General features: G+C 34.2%; 1 protein-coding gene across 2 annotated transcripts in view; it reads left to right on the top strand.

Annotated features, from left to right (window-relative positions):
- The first annotated feature begins 78 nt into the window (after window positions 1-78).
- LOC106173016 (ubiquitin carboxyl-terminal hydrolase 24) overlaps window positions 79-17,048 on the top strand; it is a 46,835-nt gene continuing 29,865 nt past the window's right edge. For both annotated transcript variants that reach the window (XM_087002567.1, XM_087002566.1), the window contains exons 1-36: window positions 79-499; window positions 2,232-2,412; window positions 2,625-2,692; window positions 2,875-3,018; window positions 3,691-3,813; window positions 4,170-4,205; window positions 4,592-4,657; window positions 4,880-5,020; window positions 5,352-5,510; window positions 5,739-5,853; window positions 6,417-6,520; window positions 6,827-6,934; window positions 7,212-7,469; window positions 7,677-7,760; window positions 7,898-8,053; window positions 8,298-8,429; window positions 8,810-8,921; window positions 9,070-9,146; window positions 9,314-9,454; window positions 9,728-9,781; window positions 10,012-10,124; window positions 10,351-10,528; window positions 10,891-10,989; window positions 11,214-11,336; window positions 12,145-12,183; window positions 12,419-12,504; window positions 12,690-12,774; window positions 12,954-13,142; window positions 13,453-13,646; window positions 14,054-14,213; window positions 14,451-14,602; window positions 14,947-15,095; window positions 15,324-15,558; window positions 15,818-15,879; window positions 16,277-16,462; window positions 16,743-16,857. In XM_087002567.1, coding sequence (XP_086858693.1) covers window positions 230-499; window positions 2,232-2,412; window positions 2,625-2,692; window positions 2,875-3,018; window positions 3,691-3,813; window positions 4,170-4,205; window positions 4,592-4,657; window positions 4,880-5,020; window positions 5,352-5,510; window positions 5,739-5,853; window positions 6,417-6,520; window positions 6,827-6,934; window positions 7,212-7,469; window positions 7,677-7,760; window positions 7,898-8,053; window positions 8,298-8,429; window positions 8,810-8,921; window positions 9,070-9,146; window positions 9,314-9,454; window positions 9,728-9,781; window positions 10,012-10,124; window positions 10,351-10,528; window positions 10,891-10,989; window positions 11,214-11,336; window positions 12,145-12,183; window positions 12,419-12,504; window positions 12,690-12,774; window positions 12,954-13,142; window positions 13,453-13,646; window positions 14,054-14,213; window positions 14,451-14,602; window positions 14,947-15,095; window positions 15,324-15,558; window positions 15,818-15,879; window positions 16,277-16,462; window positions 16,743-16,857 — 4,694 coding nt within the window. In that variant the 5' untranslated portion in view covers window positions 79-229. The remainder of the gene's footprint in view (window positions 500-2,231; window positions 2,413-2,624; window positions 2,693-2,874; window positions 3,019-3,690; window positions 3,814-4,169; window positions 4,206-4,591; window positions 4,658-4,879; window positions 5,021-5,351; window positions 5,511-5,738; window positions 5,854-6,416; window positions 6,521-6,826; window positions 6,935-7,211; window positions 7,470-7,676; window positions 7,761-7,897; window positions 8,054-8,297; window positions 8,430-8,809; window positions 8,922-9,069; window positions 9,147-9,313; window positions 9,455-9,727; window positions 9,782-10,011; window positions 10,125-10,350; window positions 10,529-10,890; window positions 10,990-11,213; window positions 11,337-12,144; window positions 12,184-12,418; window positions 12,505-12,689; window positions 12,775-12,953; window positions 13,143-13,452; window positions 13,647-14,053; window positions 14,214-14,450; window positions 14,603-14,946; window positions 15,096-15,323; window positions 15,559-15,817; window positions 15,880-16,276; window positions 16,463-16,742; window positions 16,858-17,048) is intronic.

Raw genomic sequence — 17,048 nt, 5'->3', positions numbered from 1 at the left:
AGAGAAATATAGAGATACACAAAACTATGTTTGAATATATGAATCTATGAAATGTAAACCTTTGATTGCGGTTCGAGATTATGAAGGTTTTCATCATGGCGGACAAACTAAGTTGACCTATTTTTGATCCAGAATGTTTTCCGCAACATTGTGATTGCATTTTTAAAAGATATTTTGCTCATTTGCCTTATGTGCTGAATTAAGGCATTATGCTAGTGGTTCGCTAGACATGGAAGTAAATGAGGAACACGTCTCCACGCTTTTGAGCATGGGGTTTCCCAGCGAGAGTGAAGTAAGGCGGGCACTTCGACTGGGCAAAAACGATTTGAATGAAGCTGTAGCATTTTTGACCAACGAGGCACCGGGTTCAAGTTTTGACACGTTAGAAGAGTTGGATGTCGAAATGAAAGATGATCAGGCAAATAAGCAGGCGACTACATCGCCTGTTTATGGACCCGCTCCTCCCCCAAGTTATGATGAGGTCGTTGATCATGAGCAGGTAGGTGTGGCAACAAGCTCTGCAGCACCACGTTACACATTGTCCTGCTTGTTAAAGAGAGAGAAAGGGAGAATAAAATAAAATAAATTCACTTGGTTAAGAAGTGAATTTACATATATCCACTCTTTCGGCAGTTGTGGCTTTGTCCATCATTTAAAGTTGACTCTGCTACGGCTACTACAGGGGTACTACTACTACTACGTTACTGGCCTGGGGGTCTCCCGAAAAATAATGCTCAGTACACCGCGACGTGCAACACAGGGCAATGCACTGGAATAAAGGAGTCTTGTCACAAGGAAACCCAGGAAATGGAAGTTTCCAATAAAATAGGGTGATATAAAAGCTAAATATATTACTAGGTAATTAATTAAGATAATTGATGCAACTTAAATTGGTATGATTTGTTTATGTCGGCTCGTCCCCTAGCATATAATATTGCCAAGAAGAACCACAGTCCAAAACAGCGGACAACGATGTAAACATCACCTGCATGTGATTTTCAGACTACAATTTTTTTCACAATCAAGAAAAACAAGGCATAGTGGGATCGAAATATTAGTTATTCTAGGAAATAAGTTCGGAGGGTTTTCAGTACTTTTGCTAGTCATCTGTGCATTTATGGTACTAACTCATTCAGATTACAATAAATATGCAAGATGTCAGAAGGATATTATTGAAAATGTAAAAAGTTAAACAGAGATCATTCCCATTTTCTTGGGGAGGGGGGGGGGACCTGTAGAGGTAAAGAAAATTTACAAAATAAAATGAGGGTGTTAAATTTCAAATAAAAAAATTAAAAATATCAATATATAATTTAATGGAGCTCATAGACATTTGTTAAAATGTAGATGAATTATTTATTTTAGTATCTTTTATATCAGTAGGAAAATATGGCAATTTATAACCATTAATTTGGTTACAAGCCAGGTGATAACATCCAATTCTTTATATGACATTCTCACATTAAAATCATTGTTATCTGTTAATGCATATCCAGCACAAACAATATCTATATCTACAAAATTATCTTGTTAACAATTGCATGCATTCATAAATGCCCTTTATATCATAATGCCTTGTTAATGCTGCCTTGACAGCACCTATATTTATAAGCATTCTTGGATATATGTATAAGAATAACTGTGGTTTATAAACTCCAGATGAATGTCCTGCTATGCTCTAAGTTTATAGCAAATGTATCTGTCCCCTTCATCCAAAAGATGTTTTTAGTAGACCTCTGCATACATGTACATTTATGTATTTAAATTGGATATTGAGAAGAAATAGGATATAGATTCAATGTTTTATAAACTAAAAGTAAAGTAAAATAAAGTAATGCTCTTATATGCTGCACTACATGTGTCTCAGAGTGAACTACAATGGACGCCTGGTCATTTTTGGCCCTGATGCAAACTGGGTGTTGGTACTCTCGCCTCGCTGGGAGAGGGGGGGATACAGCCAAGCACTGGAAGCTAGCTAACCAGCATGGCATTCACTGCCAGACCACAAACTAAACCCCCGGTTCAACTTCTAAGTGCTGAGTGTCATGCGTGGAGACAGCAGGTAGCCTTTTATGACAGACTGGCATGTCTGCGAACCGGGTCGAACCCACATCCTCCTGCTTTGGAGGCTGACACTCTGACCACAAGGCCCTCCAGTTTATAAATGCTTTTTTTTTTTTTTTGCATGTTTGTTATTGGCAAATGTTGATTTGTGAATTTTTGTATTTCAGAAGGAAGTTTCTAAACCAGAAGATGGAGCTGAAGAAAACTCTGAAGAATCAAATGAGTTTCCAGTAACAAACCTCTATGAACTTGAAGGCAGAGTATTTACAGATAACTGGTCTATTCCATACAAAAGAGAAGAATCTTTGGGCAAATGCCTCATTGCTGCAACAAGGTTTGCAGCAAATGGTATGTAAATTTTCTGACCTTAACTCTGTTATGTAAAGAACATGCCATATACTGTTTTTTATTTTAAAATGAATTCTCTGTTTGATTTATTTATTTATTTTTATAAATATGCTCTGTTTTTATTTAAGTGTTATGACAGAAAAAGAAGTTGAGTGTTTTTGAACATCAGTCTTAAGGAAAATATACTATGTTATGTTGCTTTTTTCTTGCAGATATGATAGAAAGTGATGAACACTGCAAACGTTTTTTAAACAGATGTATGCCAGAATGTTTTCAAAAGGTATGTGCATATGATGTTTTTACATACTAGTAATTCAGCTGCCAAAAAACTTTCAATTTTTGATCTGTTTTGGATTGGATGGGAATTATAGATATATCTTCAAATGAAATTAGTAGAAGGAAAATGACTGTTTTAACAACATTTTAAGCAGGCTTTTGTATATTTTGTATCTTATAATCTAGCTGCTTACATCTGGTGCAGTACATCGTTGGGGAACAGAGATCCAGGAAGGGATCTACAACATGATGCAACTGCTGATTGACTTGGTCGTTGCAAGATTACAACATGACCCTGTGCCAGTTGACTTACTGGCTGTCCTCAGTGTGGTAAGTTTGAGCTTTTGGCTGGCATTTTTTCTCTTCTATATTTTCTCATTTTCCGTAAACTAATCCTTTTTTAGCCCATGGCTACACATGATACTTGTTTAAGAATAAATCATGTTCTTGCTAGTTGCTGCTAGTGTCTTGTGAGGTTTTCTTTGGCAAAAAGAGAAAAATATTTATTTTTGCCAATCTCTCTTAATTTATAAGGGGGAAATTGACCACCTTTTTTTTTGCAAATCAAAAATCCAGTGGTTGCATTTAACCATTCATTTACCTCAATCCAAGTAAAAAAACAAGTGGTTTCAGGAATATTTAATGGATCTTTTTGACTTTAGAACAAGATAAAGTGATAATATGTGTATATTGCTCTGGTTAGTCTGCAAGTCCCAGAAAATGGTTGTTTGTTTGGTTGTTTAATGTTTTTTTGAGCAAAAATTCTGCATGTTTTCCTTAATGCTGCTAAATAACTATTTAAAATTATACCAATTATAAACTCAGTGTTCAATTAAAATTGCCATCATGTTTTTGTATGTTTTATTGTCGTAATGAAATTAAAAAAAATTATGTTAGTATTGTGTACTGTAAATAAAGAATTTACATACCTAAGGCATTATAAAACTGTAGTTTTTCTCTTTATTTCAGAGAAATAATAATATATTCATTGATATTTTACAGGTGCTCAATCCAGAAACCGAATATCATATGAAGAACAGAAACCGGAAAGCTGACAAAATGTACTGGGAGGAGAAGCTAGGAGAAAAAGGACTCAGCGCTATCAGTCCTCAGGGGGCATTTAAGGTATTTTTTTCACCAAGACTCCTCAGCATTATTAAACATATAAATATATAATATATTTATATGTTTAATAATGCTGAGGAGTCTTGGTGAATATAATATAAATGATGTGTATTTTAATGCCACTTGTAACTGTCAATGCTGTTGAATTTTAGTCTACTCTTTTAATCGTACTATTTTAAATACATTTACATTTATTCTCTTCTTAAAGAATACTTAGATGAAAAATAAACTAGTAGAGCGACAAAATGAGTAAATAAATTAGGTGATAAACAGTAGCGATATTCACTGCAGGAAGGGAATCTTTATATCATAGGAGGCTTTTCACACAACAATAAACAAATTATAACTTTTTTCAGGAACCTTATGGGTGGCTCACTAATTTAATCAACAGGGTAAGTAGCAGCTCACTCTTTATATTGTATACCTTGTTTTCTGTAAGTACTAAATTACTTATATACTTTTTTCTGTTAATAATCTGATTGTGTGATATTATTTATGAGATGCAATTGTTCCATTCTGTTACTACAGTGAAAGTTAATTGGATAAGTTCAGTATATCCAGGCAGAGGCTGCACCACTAACCTCAACAGGGTCAAATCAAATTGATTACATCTGATAATTAACTTCATTCAGCATTTGGAAGTTTTTTTTTTTTTTTTTTTTTTTTTTTTTTTTGTAGAAATAAGTAATCATATTTAACATATAAGAATATATATTATCAGCTAATTTATTTTCTATTGATGTATTAGTTTTGAAGCAAAATGCATTTTGTGTTTCAGTTTGCCTTTAAAGGTGGATTCCATTGCATTGAAAAAAGTATGAAGAAGGAGGATTTAGATGCCCCTGTAAGTATGAGTTACATCATCCTATCAGGAAACATGTTCAGAGCATTACAGACAAGTATTTCTTACTATTCTATTCAATATTGGCTTAATCAATCATGTCATTTCTAAATTGACATTCATAGTAATTTTTATCTCAGAACATTCATCTTATGACCTTATTAATTTTGAAAAAAGTAAGTGAACTCTTACTGTTAGGTATTAATGATTTTTTCCCAATTGCAGGCAATGGCTGCATTGTTTCACCCATTTGGTCAGTGTGCAGAGTTCCTCAATGAAGATGTGGTCAAGCCATTACTGGCCAATGGGCTGGAGAGGGTCATTCAGTTTGTTCAAGGACTGAGTGAGAATGATCTCAAAGATAAGGTTTGTGCATTACTTGGGAAAGGCAGTGATTTGCAGTGGTTTGAACATGTGAAAGAAAAAGTCATTTTACTTCATTGTTAGCACTGTACACTGAAGGGAAGATTGTAATATTAAATCAGCCTTTAACAGTTATGCAAATTATCTTGTCTAACAATTGAAATTAAATTTAATAAAAAAAAATGAAATAGCAGTGCATTGTCTAAATGGGATTTGCAGATAACTGTTTTAGAATATGCTTTTAATAGTTGATTCAGAAAATGAAGGAAAATGTTGAAAATACTTCTGAGGTCAAAAGTGTAAATATAGTTGATCTGATATTCTGATGTTTCAGAGAGTTGGGAGTGTTTGTGATTTGCTGGCTACAGTTAAATTGATCTGCCTGGAGATGTGGAAGACTGATGTCTCTTCTGTGGATGAACTCAGACTAGAAATAGTGCTCAGGATGATTAAATCACCCAACTTCAATGCAAGGATGAATGCTTTAAAAGAGGTACAATAAGAATAATCTGTCTGGCCTTGTTTAAGTACTTAACTTTCCTGTAACATGATATTTTAAAGAGATTTGCATTAAACAAAAAATAGATTTTATTTATATATTGCTTACTGGAAATTTTTTATTTCATTTCAGAAGTGGTGATTTACTTGAGCAGTTGTCATTTTATTACATCAGTTTAATGAGTTTCATATATACATGAAAGAATTTATTGGCTTTTGATAGGTCTCCAGACTAATTGAAGATGCTACAGCAACCAAGATGTCAAAAATTGCCATACATGCTGACAAAGTACAAGATTGGCTGGAAGAGAAAAATGTGTTGTCATTGGCACTAGAAGGTTTGGTTCGAAAATTAGTCCCCATTCTATTTTCGTCTTTAAAGGGATAATAACTCTATGTATGAGATCTATATTTCACAATGAAAACATTGTGAACAACTCATAGAAATATAATATATTCTGTTTTACCACAAAAACGACAGTTATAGCTATTATTCTGCTATCTGAGCTTGTCTTTAGACCACGTGACCTCCATTGATGGCTATACTCTGTTGTAATCTCTTAAGAGATTATAACAAAAAAAAACTTTTTAGAAAAAAACAGGGACTAACTTTGAATGTAAAAATGGATTCATTAACCATTGCTTAGTATGGGAAAATTATTGTTTACTCCAGGAAAACTCATTTTTGGCCAAAACAAAGAGTTATTATCCCTTTTAGTTTATTCTTGAATGCAGCTGTTTTTCAAGAAATCTGTAAGACAAACATTTAACAGTTTTACCATCTCTATACTAGGTGATTGGGTTATTAATGCTATGCAATGCATTTAAGTTAAGCTGTTTGAATTACATTTCAATATATTTAACAAGAGAAATTCTCTAAAGGTTCAGTTTACATTTTCAGGAAACATAGACCAAGACCAATATTGTGAAAAAATCAAAGGCATAGTAGATTTTCTAGGAACTAGACTTTCTTTAGATGAAATAGAACAAATCTGGAAAATCCAGGTAAAGCACTATGTCAAATGCCTAGTAGTTAATTGCTCACCAGTATGCCTGCATCACATTGTAAACTAAGTGGGTGAACTGTGATTATTAGTAATTTATATATGAAGGAGGTAAATATTAACAGACAATTCTAATGTTTACTGTCATCAACATTGCCAATATACCCTGATTTCAATAGAGACTCGGTGCTTAATGTCTAGTTTAAGTAAGAGTGACTGTAATATTCAATCAATCAACTTAATAAAGCAGGGTTCTGGATGCTTTAAACCTTTGTAGTGCATGTATGTTCTCTTTGTACATATTCAGCATGGCAGAAGTAACCATGTTGTGGACAATATTCACACCATCATGGCAGCTGCAGCAGTGAAGTTTAATCCTCAGCAACTTGATAACTTTGTTATTCTTGTACAGAAAGTGAGTTTAATAGTGGTCATTGTTTTTAATACAATTTATATTTCTGTTGCCGTACGCGTGTAGCTATTAGAATCCAGGAATATAATGAATATTATAAAAAATCTGTTCATATAAAATTCCAACTATATGTTTGCTGTATATTATATTACGATCTTAAGGTCCCATCTAAAGATTTTCATTTATCTGATCAGTTTATACGTTAGATAGAAAATGCTTTTATAATCTACTTATCCTCTAACATGCACACCACAAAAATAATAAATGAACACTTCTCCAGAGCTGGCAAGTTGAGAATGACAAAATGAAAGAAAGGCTGCTGAGTCTGATAGGGCGTATAGGGAAGGACGCCAGGGTTCCTAAGACCACCACCCGAGTGCTGGAACTGCTGTGGGACCTGGCACATGTCCCGTCACTGACCACCAACTTAATAGAGCAGGCCCTGGGAGAGCATCTGGTCATTCTCAGTGATGCCTATAGTGTGCGAGAGCAGGTGAAGAAGAATTACTTGACTAAATGTGTGGAAGACATAAAGAAGGTAAGTGCAGAATAGATTGAACTTGTTTCAGTGACTGAAGTCTGTTATTTTATGTTTTATGTACATTCATTGTTGATACTGCTTAAAAGCTCATTCTAAACATCTTAAGTGTGTAACATCTTACAGCAGAAGGATTACCTTATGTTAGAATTTTAACTCTGAATAGATTGATCTTTTATTTTTGTTATTTCTGTACTTAACTTTTAGGGAGTGTGGGTGCTACCTGCTTTGAAACAACTCTTACATATATCCAAAAATATAGCAAAGCAAACATTCTCAAAAGCTGACAGGGTAAGTATTTTTTTCTGAAGCACTTAATGAAAAGATTAATTTTGAATTTTAAATGACTATTTGGATCAGTGAAATTATGAGCAAAATTATCTGTGGACAATAATTTATAAATGATGAATATTTATCTATTTTCTTAGGGTATCTTATATGACCTCAACAAAACCTGTGATACAGTTAAGTTAGTAACCAATAGTTTAGTCAAGTGCCATAAACTGGGTGTTGATGCAGCAAAGGCAAAAGAAGAACCTCTGCAACCAGACACAGTTGTGGATGGCAGATATACTCATGAAGATGTAAGAATCTTTAGATTTTGAACCATAATTCTGTGCACAAATTCAGTAATGAAACATTTATAATTTAGAAATGAATTGCCTCAAATGAATAATGTGAGAGGGGCTTATACTTTGTAATATTTAAATTACACATCTTAAGTTTTTTTTTTCTCTTTTCCATATTGTCCTATAATTACTTTCAGTGGCAGTTATGGGTTGGAAAAGTAAATTCTCAGCTCGATCACATCTTTTAACTCTTTTTCAGTATGTTAGTGTCCATTTAGAATTCCTCCAGTTCACATTACAAGAAGGGGCACTGTACTTATCCTGGCACAGGGCCAGGGACATATGGGACACCCTGGTGGCCAACCCTGAGGCCTGCAACTGGGACAAGGAGGTGGGTACTTTGATCACATGTAGATCAATTTATTTATTGAAGTTTTCCAGTCTAGCGGTGTCCACTGACTATAAATCAAAACTCCACAGACAAGAGGTTATACAGGCTGTGGCTTATCCCAATTTTTTGTAGAGCGAATCATTTTTATTTTTTTGCTCAAGTATCAGCTGTTGGTCATTAGTGAAACAACTTCTAGGTTACTAACATGCTGTAGGGAATTACAAGTTTTTAATGTACTAATTAACAAGTACAAAAACATTTTGTTCTTGGTAAACAAAGCAAGCTGTTTGGGTTTGGGGTAGAATGTGTTGAACATCTATCTATTATACAGTCTAGCTTTTTTTTCTTTCAAATCTTATAAAAGTTTAACTTTTGTTAAGGTGTGTTTTGAGTGGTTTACAAAAGGGATATCTGACCTGGAAGCCGAAACACAAGAATCGCTGTTCCAGAAAGAGCTGCTGAAGCTTGATCCATGTAAAATGACTGAAAAGGGTAAGTTTGAGCATTGAAACAATACTTTTAGCTCTAAGGTTTAAAGTTCTAATGTTGAATAGACTTAGATGTGAAGTATCTTTTCTAATAAAGGTCAAAATGTGGGTGAATCTCTGGTTTAATTACACTTTCCTTTATGTTTCTGTAGGATTCAGGTGCTGGAAATTCTTTTTTGAAAGTGTCAACATGTATCAGAATAAACTAAAGAAGCAAGGTACTCTCTTGGTAAGTTCATGAAGTTTCACAGATTATGCCATTTGTTAAAATTAAAGCAAATTTAATGATACAATTGTTATAGTTACTACAGTGTACTCATGCCTATTTATGAAGCTGGATATTTTCATTATATGGTCTTCAACATGTTTTTACACAGTGGTATATATTCTCTTTAGGTTGTTGAGAAAAGTGATCTCATTGGTCTAGACTATCTGTGGGAGACATGTCTCAATATCACAGATGAAGACATTGCTCAGGAAGCCATAGATGTCCTACTTCACATGTCCTACATCAGTCTGGTACCAAAACTGAAAAAGGTGGGTCTCGTAATAAACTTACATGTGAAAAAATACATTGTTTAATCCTAGATTAGTGGATTGCAATGATTCTTTCTGATGTCAGATGATTTATTTTATGTTAAATGGAAGAATCAAGAAGACATTATCAGGTGACCTTGTTCCAAGTCAAGTTGAAGGTATTAAGTTCATCCCAGTAAGGACAGATGCCTTGGCTAAGAAGTACTGTTTTTGGTTTAAACATTAGTTAATAAAGTAACATTGAATTTATAAATTTATTTCTACCTGTCACAGGATCCTGTTCCACTGCACAGAAAGTTTATCGAGGAATGTTATGGAAGACTTGAGGTAAATTTTGTTGTTTCTAAAAAAGTAGAAAATTTCATTTGCATAGAAAACCTGTCTTTTCATATTTTATTACAAAGGAATATATTATTGACATTTTGTAATATTCTAGTTCTTATATTTTATTTTTTAAATTTTATAAATTCATCTTCATCTTTGTGTTTTTCTTTAATGAAAATTATACAAGGAATATGTTTGCGTGGTTTTTAAGGCAGTCTTATCCATATTATCAGGGTGCAATGATAACAATAGGAGGCTCAGCCATTTTCCAGGCTTTCTCCACTGCAACCAAGACCCTGACAGCAGCAGTGGTCCCAGAGGTGGCTTCTGTCCCCTCACCTAGCAGGTAATACATGGCTTAGTATTAATATTTGAAAATTTATAACAGTCGTGATTTATATTGATATGAAAGTTTATTTATTTATTTATTTATTTATTTATTTATTTATTTATTTATTTATTTATTTATTTTTGCACGTACACTGTTGCGGAAAGCATGCATTACATTTGCAGCATTCAACTTGTATATAGTGTATCAAGCTTTAATCTGTAACACAAATATTTTGCTCCAGGTCTGCCAAGTTACTGAACATAGAGAGACTCCTGTCCATAGCAGAGAGGTACATCCTGACAGTGGAAGAGCTACATATGGGTCCTAGAACCATCCTCCCTCATGGTGCATCTTTCCAGGGACATCCCCTCAACCTGTACGTCAGTTCAGAGTCACCTAAACAGGAGTTCACAGTCACAGTAAGTTCATTTGGATATTTTTGATAGATGGATAATTGTAGTTTTCACATTTGGGTATTATTATTTGTGAAAGGTTGTTAGAAATTTAAGCATTTCAGTGTATGATTTATGGTGTTCTTATGAATTTGAAGTATACCATTTAACAGTTTAAAAAACTTTTCTTCTTTGAAGTTTCCCTTTTTTTACCTTTCTAGTTAAATGTTAATTTAATCTATGATGTGGTATATGATGGTTTTCTGGCAGTATCAGATAGAATTTGCTAGATAAATGAAAAAATATTGTATAGTGAAAACACTTCCAAGGTTTGAAACATTTCATTCCTCCATTTTATTATCTATAATTATTTTTCATTTTCAATATAGACACACAGCAATGAAAGACTAGTATCTGTGAGGCAGAAGATAGCTATGGAGTTGAAGTGTTCACCAGAGCAAGTTCAGATAGTGGCCAATGACAAAATGGTAATCACAGATTTAATTGAATGATTTTATTAAATGCTGTCATAATATATCTAATTATTTTTTTTAACACGCAAAATATTGTTCAAGCTAAGCTTGTAGAAATCAGTCTGTGAAATACCTTTCAAACATTATTTATTGTAGTCTTTGTAGACTTTATATTTAAATAAATCAGAATAATATCTTTAGTTTGGGTCATAAATTGATTGATACAGTCTACATTTCAGTTGACACAAATGAAGGACCAAAAGCTGATGCATCAGTTGAATATTGAGGACCAGCAGACAGTTTGTGTGCGGACGCTAACTGGCATTGGGACATCAGGGTCTGGAAGTGCTGCTGTTAAAGAGGTGAGACATGTTCACTGTAATTTCACATTTTATATCACAGGCCTACCAAACTACCAGACTCGGCACCTAAGGATCCTGAATTAACCGGTATATCGGACCACACTACCCGTTTTCAAGGTGTGTGTCAGATCGCATTTCGGAGTATCAGCCAGAACACCGACAGGATGAGCCCTGACATGCTCGGCTGTCACCTTGATTGGATAGTAAACTATTGTCGTAAAATCGCTATATTGCCAATTCAATTTTGAAAGCCACCTAGATGAACCTTAGACTGCCACATTAATCTAATACAATGCAAAAAAGCCCTATCAAAATGGTTAAAACATTCAAACCGAATGTCATAAAGTCCCCATATATCCCCATAGAGACAATAAAATAGAGTACTCTAAAGTAAGAGTACAGTTTAAGGTTGTTCAGCCGAGCGTGGATGAGCCCGCAGTCGTGCTACAAAATTTGTTCTGGGGGATGATACTCCGAAATGCGATCTTACACACACCTTGAAAACGGGTAGCGTGGTCCGATATACCGGTTAATTCAGGATCCTTAGGTGCCGAGTCTGGTAGTTGGGTAGGCCTGTATCAGTTACTTATGAAAGTCAGACTTATTTGATGTAAAAAAAAACACTGATTAAGTTGCTTGGAGAAAATAGATTTAGATGTATTTATCATCCTTAGATATCATTATTTATATTATAAGATATAATATATTGTGCTCTCAATGAGCTTGATATATTTGATATGAGCAGAAAGCATACAATCTAAATGTATCTTTAGTAAAAGATTTTGAAATATTTCACATTTTATTTCAGCCACCTCCATCATACAGGTCCACATTTGATCTAGAACAGGTATGTTGCATTGCACATTTGTAAATATATACCAATCTAGGAATTTGTTAGTAGAATTTTTAAATAAACAAAATGCACCATTAAAGAGCAATTCCTCCTAAACTTTACTGACCAGAGCATCATTTGTTTGTTTGTTTTTTAATTAGCTGAATCATTACTTCTGTGCCAAAATTCAGAATTCTCTATGTTGAATATCATGCCTTAAATATGTGTTTTTGTTTGTTTGTTTATTCAGGAAAAAACATTACCTGGTGTTGTCATGGCGTCAGGTGGCCAGGTGTTTGATATGTTATATCAAATGGCAGAGTTAGAAGAACCAAAGTGAGTGTGATATACAGAGTCTTATTTTGCTTAACCAGCTTACATATTATTGTTGTTCTTTTTCTTCTTCTTACAATCATTATGTGAGCAGGTAAAGATTGCTGCATTTTACAACCTAGTTTAGTAGATATTTTCTTTTTGGCACATAATGCATTCTTTAAAAGAATCACTATTATCTTTTTCAGGATCATGATTTGTGTGAGAAATTTACTGAAACTCATCCCCACAGACCCCTCAGTCAGTGATGCCTTGGACTCCATTGGGCAGAGGGTGAGCAGGAGTACTTTAATTTAAGGATTACAGTCTTTATGTTAATATTAGTTTAACATAGATAATTAAAATAGTTTTTGATTAAAAATATGACTGTTTATGTAAAGTCAGTCGTCTATAAATAATGGAGCAGGAGATGGGTGTATTAAAGAATAGCATTCATGTCATCTGTGTTTCAGCCTCTCAGACAGCCTTCTCCAGAGGCCAGTCCCAGCCCTGCAGCCAGTCCTAAGAACAGTCCCAGGAAAGCTGCCGTGATGCCAGCGCCACTCACCAGTCCTAAATCTACACCAAAAGATGTTCTCAGGGGGTTGTTTGATGCCTCGTCACCAGATATGAATCCTTTTAGGGTGCTCTATAACCTTGAGGTAGAGAAATCTGAGGCTTTTTATGGACAGACACTTTGTTGTTGTGTCTGGACATATTGCCAGCTGTCCTGTTGTTAAATATATGTAATGCTGACCTTTTAGAGCTTTGTGTCTGACTGCTCTACAGTTATCTGTCTATGTCACCAAATATGATAAGTGCATCGTTACTATCACCAAGTCTAAAAGAGAAAAGTGCAGTCAGAACAAGTATTATTTTTAGTGTTCATTTTAGTTAGTAAGGATACATAGTAAAAGTAACCTAAATAATTACATATTCTTACACAGTAACTGTTGTATTTTAATGCTTCAGGTATTAAGCAGCAAACTCATGCCTACCTGTGAAGAATCAGGGACCTTAGAAAGTGCCAAACACTTCTGTGACGATTTCCTCAACGGTGGAGGATTAAACTTGGTGGTCAATCTGCTTCAGAAGGAAGCCATTACGCCAGATGTAGATTATAAAACCAGACAAGGCTGTTATGCCATAGGCCTTAGGCTGCTAAGGTGAGATTAGTTGTGAATTTCACATCAAGTTTTTTCTCTTTCCAAGTTTTAGTTTTCATCACTCAGTCTAGTGGTGTGATAGCGATCAACATTCATTTTCTAAGAAAAACTGCCATCTAGTGAAATGTTGGTCAGAGTTATGTTGTACATAACCCCTTTGTAAAATATTTGCATTGAATGGGTTCAGTGCAGAGGAAATTTGTTGAGGGTTGCGCTATGTCATGAAATTTTGTTTTTAAAATCTGTTATTGAGAATGTGAAAATAGCCATTTATTTTTTTTTTTTTAATTCCTGATATTTTCAGAAAAAATATTTTGTCATGAGAAACTTATCTGCTAAGCAGTAAAAGAAAACATGGAAATTGTGCTTTCAGAATCTTAATTTTAAAAAAAAGTACCTTTTTCCAGATACTTATTATGTGGACAAACAGCAACAGGAGACAGTAAAATCCTGACATTACGCAGACGTCACAGTAGCACTGGTGCTAGCCTCTCTGCTGCAGCAGCAGCCAGGTCATCTCCTGTCAAGTCCACTTCATCTTCCAAGACAGCTGCCATAGCAATACAGGTGGGTGCTCTACATTGATAACCATATACATTGCTGGGCAAGTGTCACACATCAGATATATGCAAGCATGATTGTTATAATTTTTACAGCATTCATGATAGAGTAATATGTTTTGGCTATTATGACTAAAAAATATATGGTTTGCATAATGCAGCAGTATTTTATCTGTTTGTTTGCTTATTTTTTTATTTTTGATTGATTGATGATCACTATACTAGAACTTTAATCTCTCCTTAGACAATGAGCAACACTGACTTCACAGAGACGGTCTCATGTTTTATGCGTGTAACCTGGGCAGCAGCTGCAGGAAGACTCCATCTTGCCAGTGCAGTACAGCCAATCAGAGAGTCCAGCAGTGGCAGACGCAGCAGACAAAGTAGTACAGGCAAGTTGTGACATTTAGCAGGTTTCTTCATGTCTTATGTTTGATATAAAATTCTGTTTGGGTACCAATAAATAAGTTTTTTTTTCAGTACTGTTTTATAACTGTTGTAATTTCTCTTCCATTATGTCAGTTTGAAATTGACTGAAGATCACTTCAATCTGTTTCCAGCCATTTCTTACATCAAACTTTTCTCCTTTTTGCTCTCATAGAAAAGTATGAATGCAACAAGAGAACTTAGATAACAGTATTTAAAAAAAACATTTTATAAAGATAGACATGACAGTCAATTTATTTATTTTTTCTTTATTTTTTTTTATTTTGTTCATTTCCTATTCTTTATGCAGGCAGCACAGCTAGTAACAGTAGTGATGACAGTCAGTCCCTGTATGCTGGAGTCTGTGCCCATCAAACTAGTATATCTAACAAAGATGTCACAATAGCTAAAGAAGCTCTAGAACTTCTGGTCACCTGCTTGCAGCTACGCAGTCAGTTAATAGGTAAAATTGTAGAGGCTGTTGATATGTATTTAATTTTTTTTTCAAGAATGCCCACTTTGGAAGAAATATGTTAATATTGAAGCATTAGCTTTTCGAATAGACTATAAAGATTATTGCATAGCTATAAAATTCTAGTGAAAATACATTTTAACAAGTCATCTCAATCATCAACTAAATCCCAGTGCTTTGCAATGTTCCTTCAACCATTTATATGATTTTCTTTTCCAGCATCTTTTTACAACTTACCGTGCATAGGAGACTTCATAATTGATGTTTTGGTCGGCTGTCCTGATTTAGAGCTCAGGAAATGTGCCAGGGACCAGTTTTACAAACTGAGCAAGACATCAGTAGTTCCCCAGCAGGAGGGGCAGCAGACACCACACCATTTCTTACTCCAGGTCCTGCTGAAGGCCAGGCTGCCATTCTGGGTGCCTTCCAGTAGTATCCGAGGATCTAGTCAGAGGTAACTTACAGAAATGATTTTTTATTGTGTTTTAATGAAATGAATAAATTTCATTTCTCAGTTTAACCCCCCCTCCTTTTTTATTAGTTTACTTATTAATTTATTTTGTGAGGATTTTTGAAACACTTATGGCAAAAAATTTTGACAGTTAATTTGATAGTAAAATGGTAATTGCAAATATTATTTAAGATTAAGGAATTGCTGTGAAATATTTCATTTTTCTGACTAAATTTTATTTATTGTTTTTCTGAATATACAGGTTGCTAAGCCAGTGTACCCAGTACTTTGAGTTGAGATGTTCTCTCTTAGAAATGTTGAGTGGTAAGTTTAGGCCATAATACACCAATATAGATATACTGTAGGGAACAACCTGAATTTACTTGATTTTGGGTCAAGAGGTAAATCTTTGTTTTGTACATCTCATATTTATCATAATAAATGCTGTAGATGAAGCTTTTGTTTTGTTGCATTTTGTATTTCATTATAAGTACCAGAGCATATAAAATCATGCTAATGTTGACTGTGAATGATTTATGCTACCAAAGATAAAGCAAGTTTATAAATTTACAGTTTGTAAAGTGAACAAATTGAGTATCTTGAAGAGATGGTAAGATTTTTATCTAAGAGTAAAGAAAAGGTAAATGTTGCAACTCGATGTTGTTTCCTTAATATTGTAGATTTCACATACATTGTGGTATTTTATTATATTTTTCTTCAGTTGACGCACAAAAGAAGCTACAAATAAATCCAACCCAGATGCTAGAAGATGAAATAGCTTGGCTGGGAAACTTTAATCCATCAGAACAGAATGGCATGATGGATACTGACAATATTCTCTTAGAAGGACACCTTAATCTGATAAGGACTCTCTTTACATGTGATGGAGTGGAGAAAAGGTCCTGGGGTATGGAGGAACCTTCTTGTTGTCTGTTTTGTTTTTTACTTTCCTTTTTACTTGGTTTACACAGCTTAGCTTTGGAGAGGAAAATACCTTATTAAGATTCAAATTAATACTGATTTTATTAAAGAGATGGATGGTTTTTAAATTGACAAGTTAAAGTGTGTAGGAAGTTTGAGTAACAAAATAAGATGTTGAAAAGAAATGCAAAGATACTTTTTGCAAAAATGAATAATAATGAACAAACATAACTGCTTTAGATGCATTAGCTGTTTTCTTATTTCAGGCAAGGATCTCTTGAAAGACTTGCTGAATGATTTTCTGTTTCCATCTTCTAAGCACATCATAGATGAACCTGGGCCCACAAACACCAACAACAATCAGTGGAACAGTAGTTCAAGGTCAGCAGGGGGGAGGGCAGTCACACTGGGGTTTTAATATTGATAATTTTAATTTGCTAAATTGGCCAAAGTTTTTTCTGAAAATCTTGATACAAAATATAGTCATTGGTATTTAAGATGTACTGCATATTGTTAAAATGTATTGTTACTGTATTGCATTGATAGTGCAAAGGGGAATTTTAAAAAATTTA

The sequence above is a fragment of the Lingula anatina genome, chromosome 1, assembly GCF_051362555.1.
Source record: "Lingula anatina isolate TDL-2025a chromosome 1, LinAna3.0, whole genome shotgun sequence".
Lineage (NCBI taxonomy): Eukaryota > Metazoa > Brachiopoda > Lingulata > Lingulida > Lingulidae > Lingula > Lingula anatina.
This window is presented reverse-complemented; position numbering and strand designations above follow the sequence as displayed.